The sequence below is a fragment of the Rhinolophus ferrumequinum genome, chromosome 6 (genome assembly GCF_004115265.2).
Source record: "Rhinolophus ferrumequinum isolate MPI-CBG mRhiFer1 chromosome 6, mRhiFer1_v1.p, whole genome shotgun sequence".
NCBI classification, from domain to species: domain Eukaryota; kingdom Metazoa; phylum Chordata; class Mammalia; order Chiroptera; family Rhinolophidae; genus Rhinolophus; species Rhinolophus ferrumequinum.
Genome location: NC_046289.1, coordinates 48168497 through 48188056, shown reverse-complemented (window position 1 = coordinate 48188056; position 19560 = coordinate 48168497). Strand labels below are relative to the sequence as shown.

General features: G+C 32.3%; 1 protein-coding gene across 4 annotated transcripts in view; it reads right to left on the bottom strand.

The window, feature by feature from the left end:
- The window catches only part of VPS13C (vacuolar protein sorting 13 homolog C), a 164793-nt gene that overhangs the window by 10220 nt on the left and 135013 nt on the right, over window positions 1–19560 (bottom strand). For 2 of the 4 annotated variants that reach the window (XM_033107370.1, XM_033107371.1), the window contains 14 exons: window positions 17344–17485; window positions 16122–16262; window positions 14951–15032; window positions 14758–14827; window positions 14041–14152; window positions 13808–13921; window positions 11750–11889; window positions 9803–9884; window positions 8696–8809; window positions 7857–7932; window positions 7315–7478; window positions 5776–5821; window positions 3653–3776; window positions 2990–3104 (listed from right to left, as the gene is read on the bottom strand). In XM_033107370.1, the coding sequence (XP_032963261.1) occupies window positions 2990–3104; window positions 3653–3776; window positions 5776–5821; window positions 7315–7478; window positions 7857–7932; window positions 8696–8809; window positions 9803–9884; window positions 11750–11889; window positions 13808–13921; window positions 14041–14152; window positions 14758–14827; window positions 14951–15032; window positions 16122–16262; window positions 17344–17485 (1522 nt within the window). Of the gene's footprint in view, window positions 1–168; window positions 2278–2989; window positions 3105–3652; window positions 3777–5775; window positions 5822–7314; window positions 7479–7856; window positions 7933–8695; window positions 8810–9802; window positions 9885–11749; window positions 11890–13807; window positions 13922–14040; window positions 14153–14757; window positions 14828–14950; window positions 15033–16121; window positions 16263–17343; window positions 17486–19560 lie in introns of those variants that run through there. The other 2 variants (XM_033107373.1, XM_033107374.1) reach the window with 2 other exon arrangements.

The following is a 19560-nucleotide window of genomic DNA, read 5'->3' as shown; positions in this document are numbered from 1 at the left end:
ATATACTTAAAATGAAAAAGCAAGAAAGAACATTTTAAACATTCTATGTTCATAAGTGTGAACCCAGATGGAATATTAAATATATCATATATCATATATATGTGTATAAATATATATATGTATATATATATATATATATATATATATATATATATATATACATGTATAAACAGTAATTGTCCTAAGAGAGGATAACCAGAAGAATATATCCTATAAAACCACAATATATGATTTAGTAACTTTCACAGCTGAGCATTAAATTAAAGAATACAGAGCAATGCTCAGGAGAAAAAGAAAATGGAGTAAGTCAAAAGATTCCCAAATAAATTATTTAGAATGTACCCATATTACAGTAAGGGCTAGCAGGATATAATTTTACACTCTAGCGCTCTTTAATATTTACACATTTTGTTATACGTGGTCTCTTAAGGACAGGAGTCTTATTTCTTTTGTTTATCTAGCACAGTCTAGATAGTCAATAAATACATCATACATAACTGATTATAGCAAGATGGACAAGGGATGAAACAGCCTGAATGTCTTAATTATCCATGCCTACACTGTCATCCATGAAAAAAAAAAATCACCAACTCCTCTCACTAACGTACAATCATTTTATTTCTTCCAGTAACTATAAATAATACTTAAAGTTTAAAAGGTTATCTGATATCTTAACACAAACTAATGAATCAGGCAAGATAAATATATTTAGCTAAAATAACAAAAAGCTTCTTGAAGTTTTGTGCTTACTGACAAGCAGTTATAAAAAGGAAAACCACAAGGAAAAGTTAACAATATAAAGAGCTAAACAAAAAGTAAACAATATGTAAAGAAAAAAATTTTCAACAAGTTATACAATTTCCCAAGTCAAGTCTCAATAAAACCACAATATATCCAGGAAAATTAAAAATCATTATTTTTACCTAAGAAGGAAGGGTAATTATTGGTAAGGATTTAAGACAGCATCTTGAATTAGTTATTGTGCTTGCTTCTTATAGAAACTGGACATTTGATGACATTTTTGTCAACCCTCAATTACATCGGAACAAGAAAAGTGTCAGCTACAATTTTAGGCTGGGCTTTGGATGTCATTCTTTTTTCTTCAAAGTGCTGTTTTAAATATGAAGCATTTATTATTTTGATACTATAGTTTTAAAAAATATAATCCAAACGACCAGTTGTATGTTAACAGTTTCATTCTTTTCAAATGTACATTAAATCTAAGTTTATACCTTGGTTTCAGTTTTGGAGGGGAAAATGAAAATTGCTAGATAAGATGCTGTTAAATCAAATTAAACATTTCTATCATTTATAAAAAAGAAATCAAAACAAATTATTTTGAAAATTAACTATGGGACATTAATTTCAAAATGATAATTTATAACTATTTTTGTTTTCATTAAGATAATTAATCCTCTCTAAGGACTTAAAAGCAACAAGGCTGGTTTTTAACAATAGCGATACCTATAAATTCAAGTGCCACATAAGTAATTTGACTAATTACACGTCCAACTTCCATTTACATGAATTCAAACTAATTATGAAATAAGCATAAGCAACAAGTAGATTGAATTTTTGAAAAGCATAAATGCTAAAGGCTGAGAATGTATGTAATTATAAAATGATTGTCATTTATCTAGCAAGAGTACTGAGAGGTTAAAAAATAAAAGGGAGATCAAGGGAACATATTCTCAAAATTCATTTGCCAACTCTTATTTAAGGTCTAAAGACAGACCGAGAGCAACTGATACTTCAGGTATTAAAACAAAGGCCGCAGTTAATAGTTCTTTAACTTGAGTAAATTTAGGGTGATTTGTGAAACACAGTCATTGCAATTCCTTTAGGACTCACAAACAAGAATACATAATATATTGGACATAATAATTTTCCTTTTTTAAAAAAACTTTACCTGAAATGCACATGAATACCATAAGAAAAGACAAAATTTTCAAAATGATAGTAAGAGTGTATGCTTCTGAGCTCAATAAAGTCTTTCCCCAACTAAATGGTGAAGAGAGTTGATCCTTTAATCTTTTATATTGATCTCTTACTCCTGTACAATATTACCAGGAATACCACCATTTTTATTTGTAGTCTAGTCACTACCATAAAAAGTTCAGACAGAGGTGAAAGTTGTAAAGAAAATGTCATTAAAATGGACTCTCAGTCTAAATAAATCAAAGACAGTCTATTTTTAATACCACAGTTTGTTTTGATTTTTAAGGATGAAATCAGTAGTAGTATAGGAGACATTTACTCCTGTATTTCCAGTTCTTGCTGTGTAGGCAGAAAAAGAAAGAAAATAAAGTTAGAAGCATGCAAAATAATAAAATGTAATCACACATAATACAAACCATAGGCAATAACAATGAAGAGTCATTTTATTTTAAAGTCAAAGTAGGAAAACACTAATAAATTTATTTAGAGGCAAAGCTAGTCATGGGAGTGTATTTATATACGTATGTATTATTTAAATACAGTAAAGTTAAAACTGAAATAAAAGTCAACTAAAAAAAACCTTTGAAAGTTTTATAAGGTTTAAAAAGATTATAATTGTACATAATCTTTTTTTTCTCTCCTCCAACTTCTGTTTACTTGAATGAATCTAGATTTAGAATAGTCCCAATAAATTAATTTGGTTTGGAGAAAAGGAAGCAGTGAAATTCCAATAATTAGCTACAAAGTGGGAGACCGAAGTTAACAAGGTTAACTAAATGAGCTAACAAATAGTAATAAAGCCTATGGCTTCTTTTAATATTAACCTTTCTGTATAAAAAAGCTTTGCTCCTGTGCAGAAAAAAAATTACCAGTTATTCCCATTTAACACATTATAATAAAATAATCAAATTCTACTCTACAAACCATGTTCCCTGTGTAATCCCTAAAGAAGTTCATAAATCAGGAACTTTAAGAACCGTCCATGAAATCCTGGTCCTAGAAATCTTTAAAATTAAATTTCCTTCATGACCATGAAGAACAGAATTTATACCTCAAATAAGTCATAGCCCTCAGATTTCCGTCTGTCATACGGGCGAATGATGCCATCTTCATGGATCAAGCGAGGGGGACGGAGGCTGGACACTTCCTCAGTTGACTCTGCTGCCCTGCATAAGGAAGCAGAATAAGTATAAGAAAATATGTGAGACTTTTTCAAAATAATACGTACATATATTGACGTATGTCTTACATTCTATATCAATATTTGATGAAAACAATCAGAGTAATTTTAAATAACCTGCCCAAAATAATGCAACACGTATTAAAAGCAAGTCTGTCTGACTCCAAGCTCCACCACCTTTTTTCAAAGAAAAGAAACATCAAACCAGTAAAGGCAGAGAGTAGGTTGTCCCCTCTTTGTATACTTGGTGTCCAGCACAGTGACTAGCATGTAGTAGACGTCAATAAACATTTGTTGAATAAAGAGAAATTGAGCCACAAAAAAAACGTTTCTTCCTACTCCTTTCTAGTGGCACTCTACCTTGTGAACCTATCATAGGTTTCAATTAGACTTTAACATCCTTAAGAGCAAAGTATTTAACCTACCGTGTTTTCCCGAAAATAAGACCTAGACAGACCATCAGCTCTAATGTGTCTTTTGGAGCAAAAATTAGCACACAGACACATACCTTGCACACAGTGTATACTTTATTACCTCTGAATTCCTTGGAAAGTGCTGCTGGCCATATCTATGATTCCTCCAGTGGGACCAGCCACAGCACCCATAAGCCCTTTTCCAATTCCTTTAAAGAATCCAGCAGCTCCTTCCTTTTTGGCACCTTCAGAAAACCAAAGAGAATGAATGCATGAAGATATTTGAAAACAATCATGTTTGAACAAAACAAAAGCTTGAGCCAAATGCTGAAATGTTTTACCCAGGAAGTTCCTAGAACTTAGCTTTTTAAAGAAGTTAAATTTAATCATAACATGATAAAAAGTGTGTTAAAAATGCAAATTATTAGGCGCCATCCCAAATCTCCTGAATCAGAAACTCGGGGAGTGGGGCCCAACAATCTGTGTTTTAGTAAACCCTCCAGGTAATCCTGCAGCAAGCTCCAGTTTTACAACTACTGATTCAGAAGTTTCGTCAGCGCCTATGACTAGGAGGTCTAAGAACTGACCAGAAAAGATCTTTTTTTTAATGCCAACCATCAAGACATTTTTCAAACAGTGCACTTTTTAAAAAGTATAAGAACTTTATTGAAATACAATTCACAAACCATAGAATCTGCCAATTAAGTGCACAAATTAAATGATTTTTAGTATACTCAGAGTTGTGTAACCATCACCACAATCAATTTTAGAAAATTTGTATCATCTGAAAAAGAAACCCTGTACTGATAACAATCACTCCCCATTTCCTCCAATCCTTCCCCACCCAACGCTATGCAATTTACCTCGTTGCTCCCCACCAGCCAGACCGAGGCAGCCACTAATTTACTTTCTAGCTCTATGGTCTTGCCTATTCTGGACATTTCCTACAAATGGAATCATACAATATGTAGTATGTTGAACTGGCTTTTTCTACTTATAATCATGTTTTCAAGGTTCATCTACCTTATGCTTGTACCAATACAGTCCCCAACTTACAATGGTTGGAATTAAGATTTTTGACTTTACAATGGTATGAAAGCAGTACCCATTCACCAGAAACTGTAACTTCAAATTTTGAATGTTTTGATCTTTTCCTGGGCTAGTCTTACCCAGTACGATACATATTCTCTCATGATGCTGGAGAGCAGCAGTGAGCTGCAGCTCCCAGTCAGCCAGGCAAGCACACGGGGAAACAATCGATACTCTACAATGTAGGATTAAGTGCATTTTCAACAGGATATTTTCATCTGACAATGGGTTTATCAGAATGTAACCCATCATAAGTCGAGGAGCATTTGTACTTGATTTCTTTTAATAGCTAGATAATGTCTCATTGTATGAATATACCACATTTTGTTTATCCATGCATTAGTTGATAAACATTTGGGTTGCTGTTACATTCTGGCTATTATGAATAATGTATCTATGAACATTTATGTACAAGTGTTTGAGCAAACATATGTTTTCAATTCTCTTAGGTATACAGCTAGGAGTGGAATTGCTGGGCCATATATAAAAACTCAATATTTATTTCCAGTTGTCCTAGTATCATTTGTTGAAAAGGCTATTCTCTCTCTATGGAATTATGTTGGCACCCTTGTCAGAGATCAATTGACCATCAATGTAAGGGTTTATTTCTGGAATCTCAATTCTATTCCATTGATCTATATGTCTATCTGTATGCCAGTACCATACTGTCTTAGTTACTGTAACTTTATAGTAAGTTTTACAATTGGATAGTGTAAGTCTTCCAACTTTGTTCTGTTTTTTTTTTTTTTCCCCCAAGACTGTTTTGGCTATGTGGTGTCCTCTGAATTCCCATATAAGTTTTAGAATCAGCTTGTCAATTTCTGCAAAAAAGCCAACTGGCATTTTGATAGATACCGCACCAAATAAAGTAATGTGCTTTTTAAAATAGGATAAAAAATGAGTCAACCTCTATTAAAGGTCCAAAGGAACCTAGTTTAACTATGGATTTGCTGAAAATAGCATTCAAAGTCTGAATTAGAGTCTACTACATAACCCCTCTACTTTCTAAGGAAAGTACTTTCATTAAACAATAATTTAGGACTATGAACATAAAATGAGAAATTCTCTCAAATACCTAGTAGCAATAACATTTACTATGTTTACCATGCATCAACTCTTCAGACTTTGTACAAGAAGGAAACATTCTCTACCTACCTTCCACAGGTTTTGTTATTATTCCAGTCACTCCACCAACGACTCCCTGAAAGAGAAATCAACCATGAAGTCAAACTTGAATGTAAGGTGCTTAATTTTAAATTAACCACTAGAGGTCTCTACAAACATACTAGAAAAATTTTATTTACAAAATGAGTACTTACAGAGGGTGCCAAAAAAACATACACATCTTAAGAAAAGAAAAAACTGCATTAAAATTATGCTGATGGTAATCACTTTGAGCACCTCATGTAATTGCAGAAATCAAACGTGACTTGTATGCATCTTTTGTGATCGGTATAATATATTGAGTATTACAGTTTTAATAGGTTTTTCCTTTCTTAAAATGTGTATACATTTTTTGTCACCCTCTATATATTTAATAATGTAAACACACATGTAAGTGAACACTCTGACTTTAAAAATATCATATCATACAAAATTTTAAATGAAAGCCCCTTGTAGAAGTAAAAATTTGTAATAGGAAAAATAGTAAAGCAGGTACAAAGATTCTACATCTAGCTCTAGAACCAATCAGCTATGTAACCATGGGCGGTTGATTCAGTCTTAAATCTCACTTTCTATATCAGTGAAATGAGTAAGTTGAGACAAATAATCCCTAATATCTACTTATAAATTTTAATGAGATTGCTTTATAATTTAGCAAAATTAAAATGAAGTGGAAAATTGAAAATGAAGGGATCTATGAAGGATAGCAAATAACCTGACAAATAAAGCACTTTAGAAGAGATAGCATACAATATTATAACATAAATCACTGGCACAAATACAAGTTACAATTTCCTGAAATTATTTCCAAAATTACAATAGTAATGTGTTTAAATATTCTTTTATTTTTTAACTAATTTTACATGTTGATATGTTATTAATAATTGTCAAGTAATGGTAGTAACTAAGACTACCTGAATATTATATAAACACATAGAAAAAAAACTGAAGGATACACACTCTGTTGAAAATTAGATACCCTTGGGAAAAGGTGAGGGGTGATCAAAGAGTACTTGATAGCCTTATCTATAATGATACCATTATTTATTAAAAGGAGAACTTACAAGTTCTTACAATTACTTATGAGGAGAATATGCATATATCACCTGTATCATTTTTAAAGTACTGGAAAGTAGTTCCTGGTTTATACCACTTAACTTCCACACCTCCCTCCCACAGAAATGGTCAATTGACAATGACCTGAAGAACTCCTCTTCCCTCTAGTTACCATCATTTACCATATTTCTCTGCTTTATTTCTAACCCTTCCACACTACTGCCAACCTGCCATCATTATTTCACTCCAATCCTAGTGCCAAACTAAATCTGCGATTTCAGGGATAGATCTGATGATGATAATATGGAAGGAGATCAAAAAGGAAACAGGAAAGTCCACAATCTATCACTACTGCTACTCTAACAGATCTTTATACACAAGTAGTATTCCAAGTTTCAAACAAGCAGCTAGAGTACATATCCTAAAGTGTATACAAAAGTTGAGGGTTTCTTGAAAATTCAGCAAGAAACTTACGCGCAGGAAGCCCTTTCCTCCTCTGGCCAGGCTGTCTCCAAAATCTTTAGGCTGTCGACACATCTCTTCTCTTCTTTTTTGCTGATATTCCTTGTCCAACGTAATTGCTGCCAAACCTTTTCCAACAGAACCAGTGATTCGAGATACAACTCCTGCTGCACCACCTATTAGAAGGCCCAGAGAAGTAAAGTCATATGGGTTCTTTAAAAAGCATTAGCACTATACACACATACAACGGCTTAATACAGATGCTAAAAATTCTCATATACAAAAATGCAGGAATTTGTTTTTCTCATTTCCCATTTATCAAGAAGAATAAAACTATTTAAAGTACATGGATTCAACACTACAAAGACATATTAAAAAAAAAAGCAAGTCAGTCAGTGTTAAATTATTTTCCATTTAAGAACGAGAACACATCTTTTAAAAGGGAATATTAGAAAAGTGGCCTCTTTTTTATAAAACATAATTTGTTTTTCATTAGCAATGCATTTTATAATAATAAAAAACATCATATACACAAATACGTGATGCATACATACCTACTGTGTGTCCAAAGAGACTTCTTACCCCAATCACTAACCCCTCAGCAAATTCTTCAGAGCCTTGAACAGCACCCTGGCCAAAATAAAAAAGTATGTTATTTAAAATTTAAACAAGACTTTTAATCTAGTATTTCAGCATTTCCTTGAAGATACAGAATCTGTAAAGATCCATAAACACTGTAATGACACAGCTTTTGCCCTCTAACAAATATTGATGGAACATCTACTATGTTTGAAGATATTTTCAACCCAAGTGATCTCAACATACCCTTTAAGATGAAAAAAACTGGATAGGAGTACATGACTGGCCTCAGTCACAATCTGAAGTTGGCAACCCAGTACCAAGTTCCATCAGGCTGTTAAAGCAAGCTGCACTGGTAACAAGTCTAAGAGCCCCCATAGTATTGACTCTCTTGTTCTCCCATTTATTCTCTCTGCTTTGTCCTAAAACCCTCACTACTTTGGGCTCCTGGATCCTTTCAATGGAGAACAGGTTAGAGTAAGGCTTGAATATGGAACAAAGTGAGCTTTTAATGCCCCATTAGTCCTTTCCATTACAGCCTTGAAATGGTCTTCTAGCAGTCTTCCTTACAACTACAATTAAATCCTGGAAAATGTGGACATGTTTTATTGCTCAGACAGTAGAAGTGCTCAAATTAATCTTAAAACAATCTTTTAATGCCATCTCAAGTAATTTTAAATAAAAACATAACGTTGATATATTTTTATCTGAATATTATTCAGTTCCCAGGTAGTTAAAATATCAGTTATTTGTCATTAAAAGAATAGAACATCCATTTTTCTATAACTATACTTAAAATAAACAAAAACAATACCTGGAAGGGTTCATAGAACAAAGCTTCAACTCCTTCAGACAGACCTCTAAGTAATCCAAATGGGTTTCCAAGTACATCCAAGCCCAATACAAGAACATACATCTGTTTCAAGAACTGAAAAAAAAAAAAAAGAAAAAAAAATCAGTTAAAAAGTAAATTAAGTCCTTTACAACCATTGGAAGAAACAATGTAATGATACAATAGGAAAAAAAAGGAGTACTGATTAAATTAGGTTGTTAAAGCAAAGATATATAGAATAACCACCACGCTGTTCATTAATTATCTTGCACTATGTGCCAGGCATTATGCTAGTACTTTACATGGGGATTTCAAATTAGAATTAGGATGAGGCATACTCTGCCACTGAGCAGTTATGTAACCTTGGACAAGTCACTTAGTTTTTAGAGTCCTCAGTCTTCTCATCTGTAAAATGGGAGGTATATTATATTGACTCTGCATGACTGATTATGCATATTAAATTCAGTAATTGTTACTTAATTTTAGTATTTTGTTTTTATCATTATTACTATAAAACTAGATGGAGAATAATAATTGGAACAAAAAAACAAATTAAAATATATGCCTATCTGAACATTTAATAAACATAATGTCTATACACACCATAGGAGAAAGGACCTCCCAGAAGTGGAAGTAAAGGTAATGTTACCCTGGAGTACCACCGTATAGCAATGGTACTCCAGTGCCCGGAAACAACTATGTCTCTGTACATACAACTCGAACCACGAAGTAACTGAAGCATGGGGAAGAACCTGGCTTAGAACTCCTCTTGCAATTCTACTAGATTATGCTTAGAAACTGTAGTCATTGAAGAAATAAAGTGTAATGACTCCTAAATCACTATTCTTTCCCAAAATGGTAAATGTATATTGCAAAGGGAAAAAGGCACTGGAAGAAACTCTTAAAAAGGTATATATAGGGGGAAAGAACTAAAAGAAATAGAAACATTCGTGAAAACTACTAATTAATGAGATTGCAAATTGAGTAAATTATGTAAACATTATCACACACTTTACAATCACATACAAATGTTTTGTTTTGATATTTTATAAAGTATATTCCCCATGAGCTATTATGATAGGAAATTACCTGTTCACTGTAATGTCTAACAACACTCCACATGAGCTGATCTCTCTTGTAAAACTGATATCGAATTTCATAATAAGCAAGTCTGGAAGGAGAAAGATTCAAAGATTATAGAAAGATTCAAAAATTATATTGTGAAAAAAAGGGACAAAATTACAATGACTAGTTAATCATTGCTGATTCACAGATTCGCACATCTGCCATATATAATTTATGTTTGAGATATTAATATTATGGTAACAAAATTAATAAAGTAGTCCATTCTCATAAAAGTCCTTCATAAATACATAGAGTAAAAGGTTTAAAAAAGCCAATCACAATCCCACCACAGAGTGGTTTTTAAGTTTTTTCTTCTCATCATTATCACTTTGAATACTTTCTTTTCTATGCAATTTAAAAATATTTAAAACATTTTATATACGTTGTTACACTTAACATTGTACATAAGTATTTCTCTATGCTATTCAAAATTCTATGTAATCCTTTTTAATGGATGCATAGCAATCCACCATGTGGAAGTTTCATAACAATTCTACTGTCAGATATTTCCAAATTTTGGCATAATAATTAGTGCTGCCAAGTGTATCTTGAATATAACTGGCTAAATTTCAAGATTTTTTTTGGACTGAATTCCTCAAAAAAGAATTACTGAAAGTGAAAGATTATAAAAACATTTAAAATTCCTGATATATATATCACTTTCCACTAAAGTTATAAAAAAAAAGTCCCCATTTCTCAGACCACTGCCCCCCAATACTAGGATTACTCATACTTTGAAATCTTTGATAGTTTGCTTTAATTTTCATATATTCTTTGATAAATAATAAAACTGAATGTTTCAAATATCTATCAGCTACGGTACCTTCCCTATTGTAAATCATCTCTATTTGTCCTCTGGCAATTATGATATTGGAATCTTTAGATTTTTCTCATCAGTGTTTAATATCAAGACTCTTCATCCTTGCTCTATCATATTTGTCATTGTATTTTCCCAATTCTTTGGTTTTTAAATGGTTTCATTGATTTTGTTGTAAAGCGTTTAATTGTTATATAGTCAAATCTATTTTGTGTTTTCCATTGGGATTTTTCCCATTGCTTTTAAACTTAGAAAGACTTTTTTTATTCAGAGATTTGATACCACTTAACTTGGTTTTTTAAATTAATCTTTTCAATTTGAATTTTATATTTAATCCTTTGAGTGCTATGAAATTTGACAATATACAAGTGAGGTGGAAAGGATATAAATGATTTTTTTTCTCCAAGGTATTACTTGTTCCAATACTGATGAATATTCAATTTAATAAACATTCACTGAATTATATGTGTCTGGCACACATAAACATTATTAGATGTAACAAGGAGTTAATATCTATACTTTGCCACGTTTATACTTGAAATCTCACCCTAATGCTATATATTTCTAAATATAATTCTGTTTTAAAACGTCAATATATAATACGCCAATAAAACGTCAATTTTTATTCTATATTGATATATTATCTAGACAAGAATAACTGAAGAAAACTCTTTAAGTTTTCTTAAGATTCTTTACCTTATCTTTATAAGCAAAATAAGCATACCGAAAGAGAATAATTAGAAAGGGACCTGGGTGACCGGTTTGTTCAGTGGTTAGAGCGCGGTGCTCATAACACCAAGGTTTCCGGTTTGAGTCCCACATGGGCCAATGAGCTGTGCCCGCCACAACTACATTGAAAACAACGACCTGACTTGGAGCTGAGCTGCAGCCCCCACAACTAGATTGAAAAACGACTTGACATCCTGGAAAAACACACTGTTCCCCAATCTTCCCCAAATAAAACAAAAAAGGGAGGGGACCAAACTCTTCAACTGTAAGTAGTAAGAATTATCATTTTTCTAAGCTAACATTCTAACACAAATGGAGAAAATTAGTATGAAGAAAGCCTCCCAATGCACTTTAACAAATCTTACTTGAATATAACATCATCCACGTCAGTCAGAGTAGCACCTATGCTTTTCAACAGCAGATTGACAGAATGAATTGCAATCATCTCCTGTTTTTCTTTGTCTGACTCTTCACCTCCAGAACCCAAAGACAGACTCAAATGCAACTAAAAGAAAAATATTCAATAAATGAAAGCTAAAAACAAAAAGTTTTCATACACAGGAACCAGATCTTTCAGATACAAACAAATGTTGTATCTTTCATTAGCGTCCTAAAGAAAGCTATTATTTGTTACTCTGTACATAATACAGAATAGCTCATTCCTATCTTATTCTCATATTTAATTTTTGATAAAATACAAATTAGTCTGTCCCAAATTTAGAGTTATAATTTTATTCAAAGTGTATAAGTACCATTCTGTTTATATGGAGGGGCCCAAAGCACTTTACAAAAGTATCATAATCGTTTTAAGAAGAAAAACACGTCAAATGGCATAAAAGTAATCCACCTGTCAAAATAACGGGTAATCATTTATTTCCAATCAATTAAGGTAACTAACTTATGGCAACAATTAACAATAATAATATTACAATTATACAATAATAACAAGTAACAATAATATTATAATTATGGCAACAATTGGCAAGTTGCTAAACAAATTTTTTAAAGAGTAATGAGGTTTTGAGCTTCCATAGACCTCTTCAATGCACTACTTAAACACAGATTTTCACATTCCCATTTAGCTTCTTCTGCTTTGTGTGGTGTATCATCATTAGTGCAACAGTGCCCAAAGACACACACAAAAAGTAATTCTACCTGCGTAAATAGAGCAGATGACTCTCCTTTCTTTTTCTGCCTTTCCCTAGGCATTTTACCTAACTAATGCAGAGCTCAACAGAGCAAACTTGCAAGGTCAGGAAAGCCTGGTTGTTGGGCTTTTCTTTGATGTGGACTTTTGCCCATTTGCAGAGTCAAGAGAGTGTTCAGATCCAGGAAAGGTAAGCTTAAGTGAACAGAGATCCTGCCTTGCTCCAGGACAAAGTTACCATGGAAAAAGACAGTAACGATGGTTTCTGATCTTAATAACTCAACTTCATGGGATAATTTACAGTGTGCCTAAAAACATGAATAGGTAAATTATCAATCTTTAATACCCCCTTAGATTATAAACTCCAGGAAGTCACTTTATACTTCCCACAGCAACTTTGAAAGAAGGCATCCAAAAAATATTTGTTGAAGGTATTGTTCAATCTCATAAATAACTGATTTTCACTTAATGAAAAAGAAATTGTGTATAACTTGCCACATAAAATATCAGTTTTAAACCTAACACTATCAATATGTCTGATACCACCAAATTATTTAAAATTATTTAAAATCCCTCACTTAGCTAAATGAATTGGTGAATGGAAATGAAAATAATGTGTTGTAAACAGTTTTTGAGAATGTAAAGGATCATCAATATTTTAAAGAGTTGCTTAATTGTAAATCTGGCTCATTACACAAGTTTAGAGCATTAAGGTTGATAGCATTTGTGAATTTCCTAAGCAGTCACCTTCCCCTATAAAACCTAAAAAGAACAATAAAAGGAGAAAAGGAAATGGGTTCATAAAGTACAAAATCAGGCAAGTGAAAGGTATCCAATTTTCCACTCCCTTAGTTACAATCAAATGTTGGAAGGGTGAAAAACACCACATCAACAGCATAATACCTACTTCAGCGTTTTTACATTCTGGTAAGGGCACCCATTATAGCTTTCTGTTTAGACAATGATAGTAGTTACAAAGCGCACCAAAACATTAAACGTTGGTGAGCACTTCTTTGCTTAATTAAGAAATGCTTTTGTCAGCTTCTTCCTTGAATAAAAGGGTTATTAATTCAAGACTAGAGAACATGCTCTGGTGGTTTCTCGGTGGGAATTATGGTTGTACATATGTTTCAGAGAATTGTCTTAATTATTTCAATTAATCAAACAAAATTCCCATCAAATATTTGATGCAACAAATTAAAACCCACGTTTGTACACAGACCCTTTAAAAGTTCTACAACTCTGCCAAATTTTCAAAATAATAATTATAACAAACCTTAACAGGAGAAATATGGAAGTGTTCAAAGAAACTAAGAATTGACATATCAGTCATTGAAGTCTCCATTAATTCTGTGTTTAGAGCATCAATATCTTGCTGGATTAACTTTGTCTGAAAAATATTAAATCAAGAATTTCTATTTTACTTTTTTTGTCTACTACAGTTAGTTCAAAGAATGGATGACTTATTTTTTTAATTTTATAATTTTCCCAAGAAATAAAATCTGTTACCCGTTTTCTTTCAGCTTCAGGGTCAGTTGTTGGGGTAAACAGTGCAACTATAGCTCCCAGAAACCCCTGATCAACTTTTAAGGCCATTTCCTGAATAAGGACCATAAAATACCTGAGGAAAAACGAAATTTTAAAGGTGGGGAAGGGTTGGGAAATCAAACCTAGTAATTTTCAATGTTAAAACTTTGATTTTAGCCAAAAGCCACAGTAAGATCTTGTTCCTTCATCTCTTTGTGTTATGTCAACAAAATCAAAGTATACTTAGACAGAGATTTTTTTCATAAAAGTGAAGATTTCACTCAAGGTAAGGGTGCTGTATTAACACTTAGCATTTAAAGTCCCAAGTCCTACATGTATCGTCATAAAACAGACAAACACAATTAGATGATATAGCATATATTGCCCAATTTTTAAAGTCCACAGCAATTCCTTTAAAAAACATACCTCACAAATACGTCATTTATATTTCACTATTTTATATTCAAATTGGAGTTACAAGGGGAGAAGGCAGTTGAAGGAATTTTATACTTTAAAATATGATGTAGAAGCTATTATTAAAATAGTCTCATCATAGAGAATTACTTGACCAAAAGTGGATTAATATGTTCAGGTGGAAATAATTTTTATATAAAAGTCACTTTCAAAAGAGTAAAATTTGTTTTCAAAGTAGGTTCTCATTTTAAATTCCTTTAGAAAGACAAGGGAATATTTACTTACTTGAACTGTAAGACTTTACTGTACTCATTAAATCTTGTGATGACACTCACATCAATGAAAGGTTTGGGTTCTAAGAGAAAGAAAAAAAAAACAAGAAAAAGGCAATCAAATTTTATACTAGGTCAAAATCATTTTTACTTAATTTTTATAAATGGGGCATATCTCAACTTATTTTTTGGTTTTTGTTTTTTACCTGAATCCAAAGCAATAGATTTTGGAGGGGCCACGGGATGAAATATAACAGGGAATATTGCACCTGGTAACTGATTATCAATCTGAAAAAAAAGACAAAAGGTAGAAAACAAATTCAGCAGGATTAAAATAATTTAAATTTAAATTTTTAGTTTCAGAGACAATATTATAGAACATATCACTAATTTCATCATAATTAAGTAGCTGTATATATATATGATCCTATTAGAAGTTTCACTTTAAATCTTTAAAATTTTTATATATCTCAGAAAGGGCAAGCTTTTTTATATAAAGGAATATATAAATATCCCCATAATTGCATTAATATTCTGTAGCATGTACACTATTAATGGAAGTACTTGTACCTAGAGATCACGTGGGATTTCAACTTTCTATAATTTAAATAAAATGTAAGTAGGAACTATATGAAATCAGAGGATAAAAAGAAAAAAGGAGAATAATATTTAGTTGTTAAAAGGAAGATAGAGAAGGAAGAAGGGAGCATGCAAACAAGTTGCTAAAACAACCTCCAATAAAGACCTGCTCATTCTCATAAAGAACGACAAAAGAAAATCCTATTTGGGAATCCCACGACATATTCAAAGAATTATTTAAAAATAACAATTGCAATGCAATAAAACACTCTTGCAGGCTAACTAGTTAAATTCAATAGTCTCAACAGTCATAAGGACTTTGGACTTGGATAGTAAGTATGCTAAATCCAAAGGACGCATGGGAGAAGGGGAATAAACATATAAACAAAAAAGAAAGACATCCATTACAGTGTATGCTAGAACCCTGTAAAAAAAGAAAAAGAAAAACAATTCATTCCCAAGATTCCCAAAGTGATTAGATATAGATGTTTCTTTACTTACAATGGGGTTACATCCTGATAAATTTCGTAAGTTGAAAATGCATTTAATGATACACCGTCGAGTATCAGTTGTTTACCCTCCTGATCCAATGACTGACCAGCACTGTGTCTTGGTGCTGCTGCTCAGCATCACCAGAGAGTATCCTATAGCATACTGCTAGCCCGGGAAAATTCAAAATATGTTTCCTACTGAATGAGTATTGCTTTCACACCATGATAAAGTCCAAAAGGCATAATTCAAACCATCATAAGTCGGGGACCATCTGTATATCTACTGAATTGAGGAGGACGATGTTACCTGAAGCCAATACAACGTGGCCCGTAAACTTCTCTGATGAGGAGACTGCTTAAATTCAATCTGAATTCCTGATAAAAAATCTCGCTTTATAGGGCACCGAATAGGAAGGCGCATTTCCATTGGAACTGTATCAAAATTGACCTGGAAAAAAGAAACACATGTTTTTGTGATGAGCTGGTATTAGTGTAGCCCATTTTAAATATTCATTTACTCACTACTTGAAAAAATACCTTAAACTTTCTGTGTCACCAAAAGATCTACCTTAAGGAGACCTACAGTTGAGATCTTTGAAGCAAATAGTTATTTTGTAACAAAGTTATTAAGAAAACAAGATTGGGGAACTTTTCAATTATATAAACTGTACTTAAAGAAAATAAACCATGCTGTATACTTTTTTAAAACCTCAATAAATAATTTTAGATAATTCTTAAACTTTGTGTTAACAAAGTTAAACAATAAACAGTTGATATATTATTTATATCTGACGCTAATTGCATTGTTATTGTTTTTTTTTCATTTCAGCACAGCCAACATTTATGGGGATGGGTGTGGGGGTGGGAAGCATTTCTGGTATAAACTCAACCAGCAAATATTAAAGACAAAAAGTAACCAAAATGATATGGCTGAACCAGAACAAGGTAGAAATTACAGTCAAGTTTTTGGGGTCTTTTTGGAGAAAAAGTGACTTTCAATTTCAACATTGTAAGGGCCCATGTCAAGTACAACTTTATTTGTGGACATCTACTCACATCTAACAATCATTTACATTTAATGAATTTAATTGAGCAAGTTTTCTATAGGTTTTTCATCATTGTAATATATAATTTTTCACAGCCTTTATTTAGCAATACTATATATTAGTATCATTCAAAACATGAGAAAAACTTTCAAGCAGTCTTAATTTCTCCATAATCTTACTGAAAACAAAGCAAGTTCCATGAAACTACCTGGCTTGTAAACAAAATTATAAAAACGTGCAAGAGACACACATTTAAATCATGCTTCAACAGTATGATTTAGTAATATTAAATTTTAATTTAAAATGTACTAATAAACATCAGTCATGCCAATTCTACTAACAAATAAGTTTAATTACTAATAAATAAGTTAGTTTCTACACACCCATTTTTTTTAGATAATAAAACTTTACGTATTACCACTACCACCACCACTAAAGTATATATATATATATAAAAACAAAAACAAAAAAATTATGATATACCTCAAAATTATTGTCAAGTTTAATCCAGCCATGTTCTTTTGCTACTTGATATTTCTTATAGGACTGTTCCAGTAAGATTATCTGCTTTTGACTAAAAGGCTTCCATTTCTGTTTTGGTTTCATCTCCCAAACAGCACCAGAACTAAAATAATTCATAAAGAAAATTAAATTAGGAATACATGTTTTGGTTTGTGGAACTGTCATTCAATTCCTAATTATTGCAACTACCAATCTCCTATGAAAATTATACAAGACATATTTTTAAACATCAAAATATACCTTTGTTATAAAAAAATAAGAAAAAGGGGCAGGGGAAAATGTTTTTCTATCATAAGTTGACATTCAATTAAAGAACTGGCAAATTTTTTTTGTAAGGGCCGTATAGTAAATATTTTAGGCTCTGTGGGCTGAGACAAAGTGCAAATTATTATGTAGGTATTTAAATAACGAGAGGAAAAAATCTTTCACAAACGTTTTAATTGATGAAATTCGAACTATAAAAATAGCAACTGAATAAAATTTTTGATAACACAAGTCTATTAATAATGAGAAAAATACACGTTTTTACTTTTTAGTTTTTTATTGAAGTATAATTGACATAAAACATGTTAGTTCCAGGTATACAACATAACGACAGGATATTTGTACATACTGTGAAATGATCACCACAGTAAGTCCATCTATCACCATCTATACATAGTTACAAAAAGATTTTTTCTTACACTTCTTTTGTGGGGTGACAACAGTTTACTTAATTAGGGCTCAAAGTCAGTTTTTCCTGTTATCAAAATCCATTGCAAATGTTCATCTGTTCATGCTGATCTGTGGTGGGCATCTTTAAAACTGTTCTTTCACAGAGACTGGTACTGCCAAATAGGGAGATCAATCTACAGGAATATTGTTTTCACTGAGTATACGTATTCTTGAAATGCGTTTATAAAATTCTGTTTTCTATTAGAAAATTCAAAGTCTAAAATTCTATTTCCTACTCTATCATGAGGTTGGACGATTAAGTTCGCGAACTCACCCTAGAAAAAGTGCTACATACCTCATTGCTGAATATCACTATAGTTACCTTCAAAGTACTTCACTTGGGAAGCTATGCACTGACGCCAGTACCTAGTCCACCCTTCAAAGCAATTTTGGAGCTCTTTTTCTGGAATGGCCATCAGAACTGTCATCATATTACCCTTGATGTCCTGAATGTCATCAAAATGCCTGCCTTTCAATATTTCCTTAGTCTTCGGGTAAAGAAAGAAGTCATTGGGGCCCAGATCAGGTGAGTAGGAAGGGTGTTCCAATACAGTTATTTGTTTACTGGCTAAAAACTCCCTCACAGACAGTGCCACGTATTGTCGTGATGTAAGAGACATGAATTAAAAAGTTCAGGTCCAATGTCTTCACGCAGCCTTTTCAGCACTTCCAAACAGTAAACTTGGTTAACTGTTTGCCCAGTTAGTACACATTCATAATGAATAATCCCTCTGATATCAAAAAAAGTTAGCAAACATCATCACAACAAGTTCACAAACTTAATTGTCAAACCTTGTATTCTTCTCTTGATAGTTGCCTTTAAACATGTCAGTACATTATAGATCAATTACTTCCAATTTAAGAGTAGGCAAAAGCGCTTCCATTACTCAGGTAAGTAGATTTTGAAATGTGGAAACTTTCTTTGCATTGCATTGAGGTTGGAAAACATGTTGCTAGGACTGTAGTTGCAAGTCATGAAATATACCCTCTCCAAACTTGTGTGAAGATGAAGATCTCACTTCTTGTTCAACTGTGGACAGCAGAGGAAGTATAAAACAGCCTGACGTGATTCAAATAATGTTAGTTGTTATCGAAATGACTTCAGTGCAATGTAAATTTTGCATATAAGCGATGATTTGTCTTCTTTTAGATTCATTATCAATTCTGTGGCAAAAGCCACTCAGTATACAGTAATTGTGGTTGAGGGTGATTCTTCTCATTCAGAAAAATTTAAATCTTGGCCCAGAACTCAAAAAGAATGCAATAAAAAGTATCACTGTTAAACCATCAAACTGTGTGGTAAGACAGTTCAGGACATTCAGCTTGCATTTCTGACAAAAATTCACCAAACTAATGATAAAGTCCACAAGAATGAATGAAGTTCACTACTTGACACTACTAGTTTGATAACACATGATCGATTCAAGTATTTTCTACAAAGTACCTGTTGATGAACAATAAAAT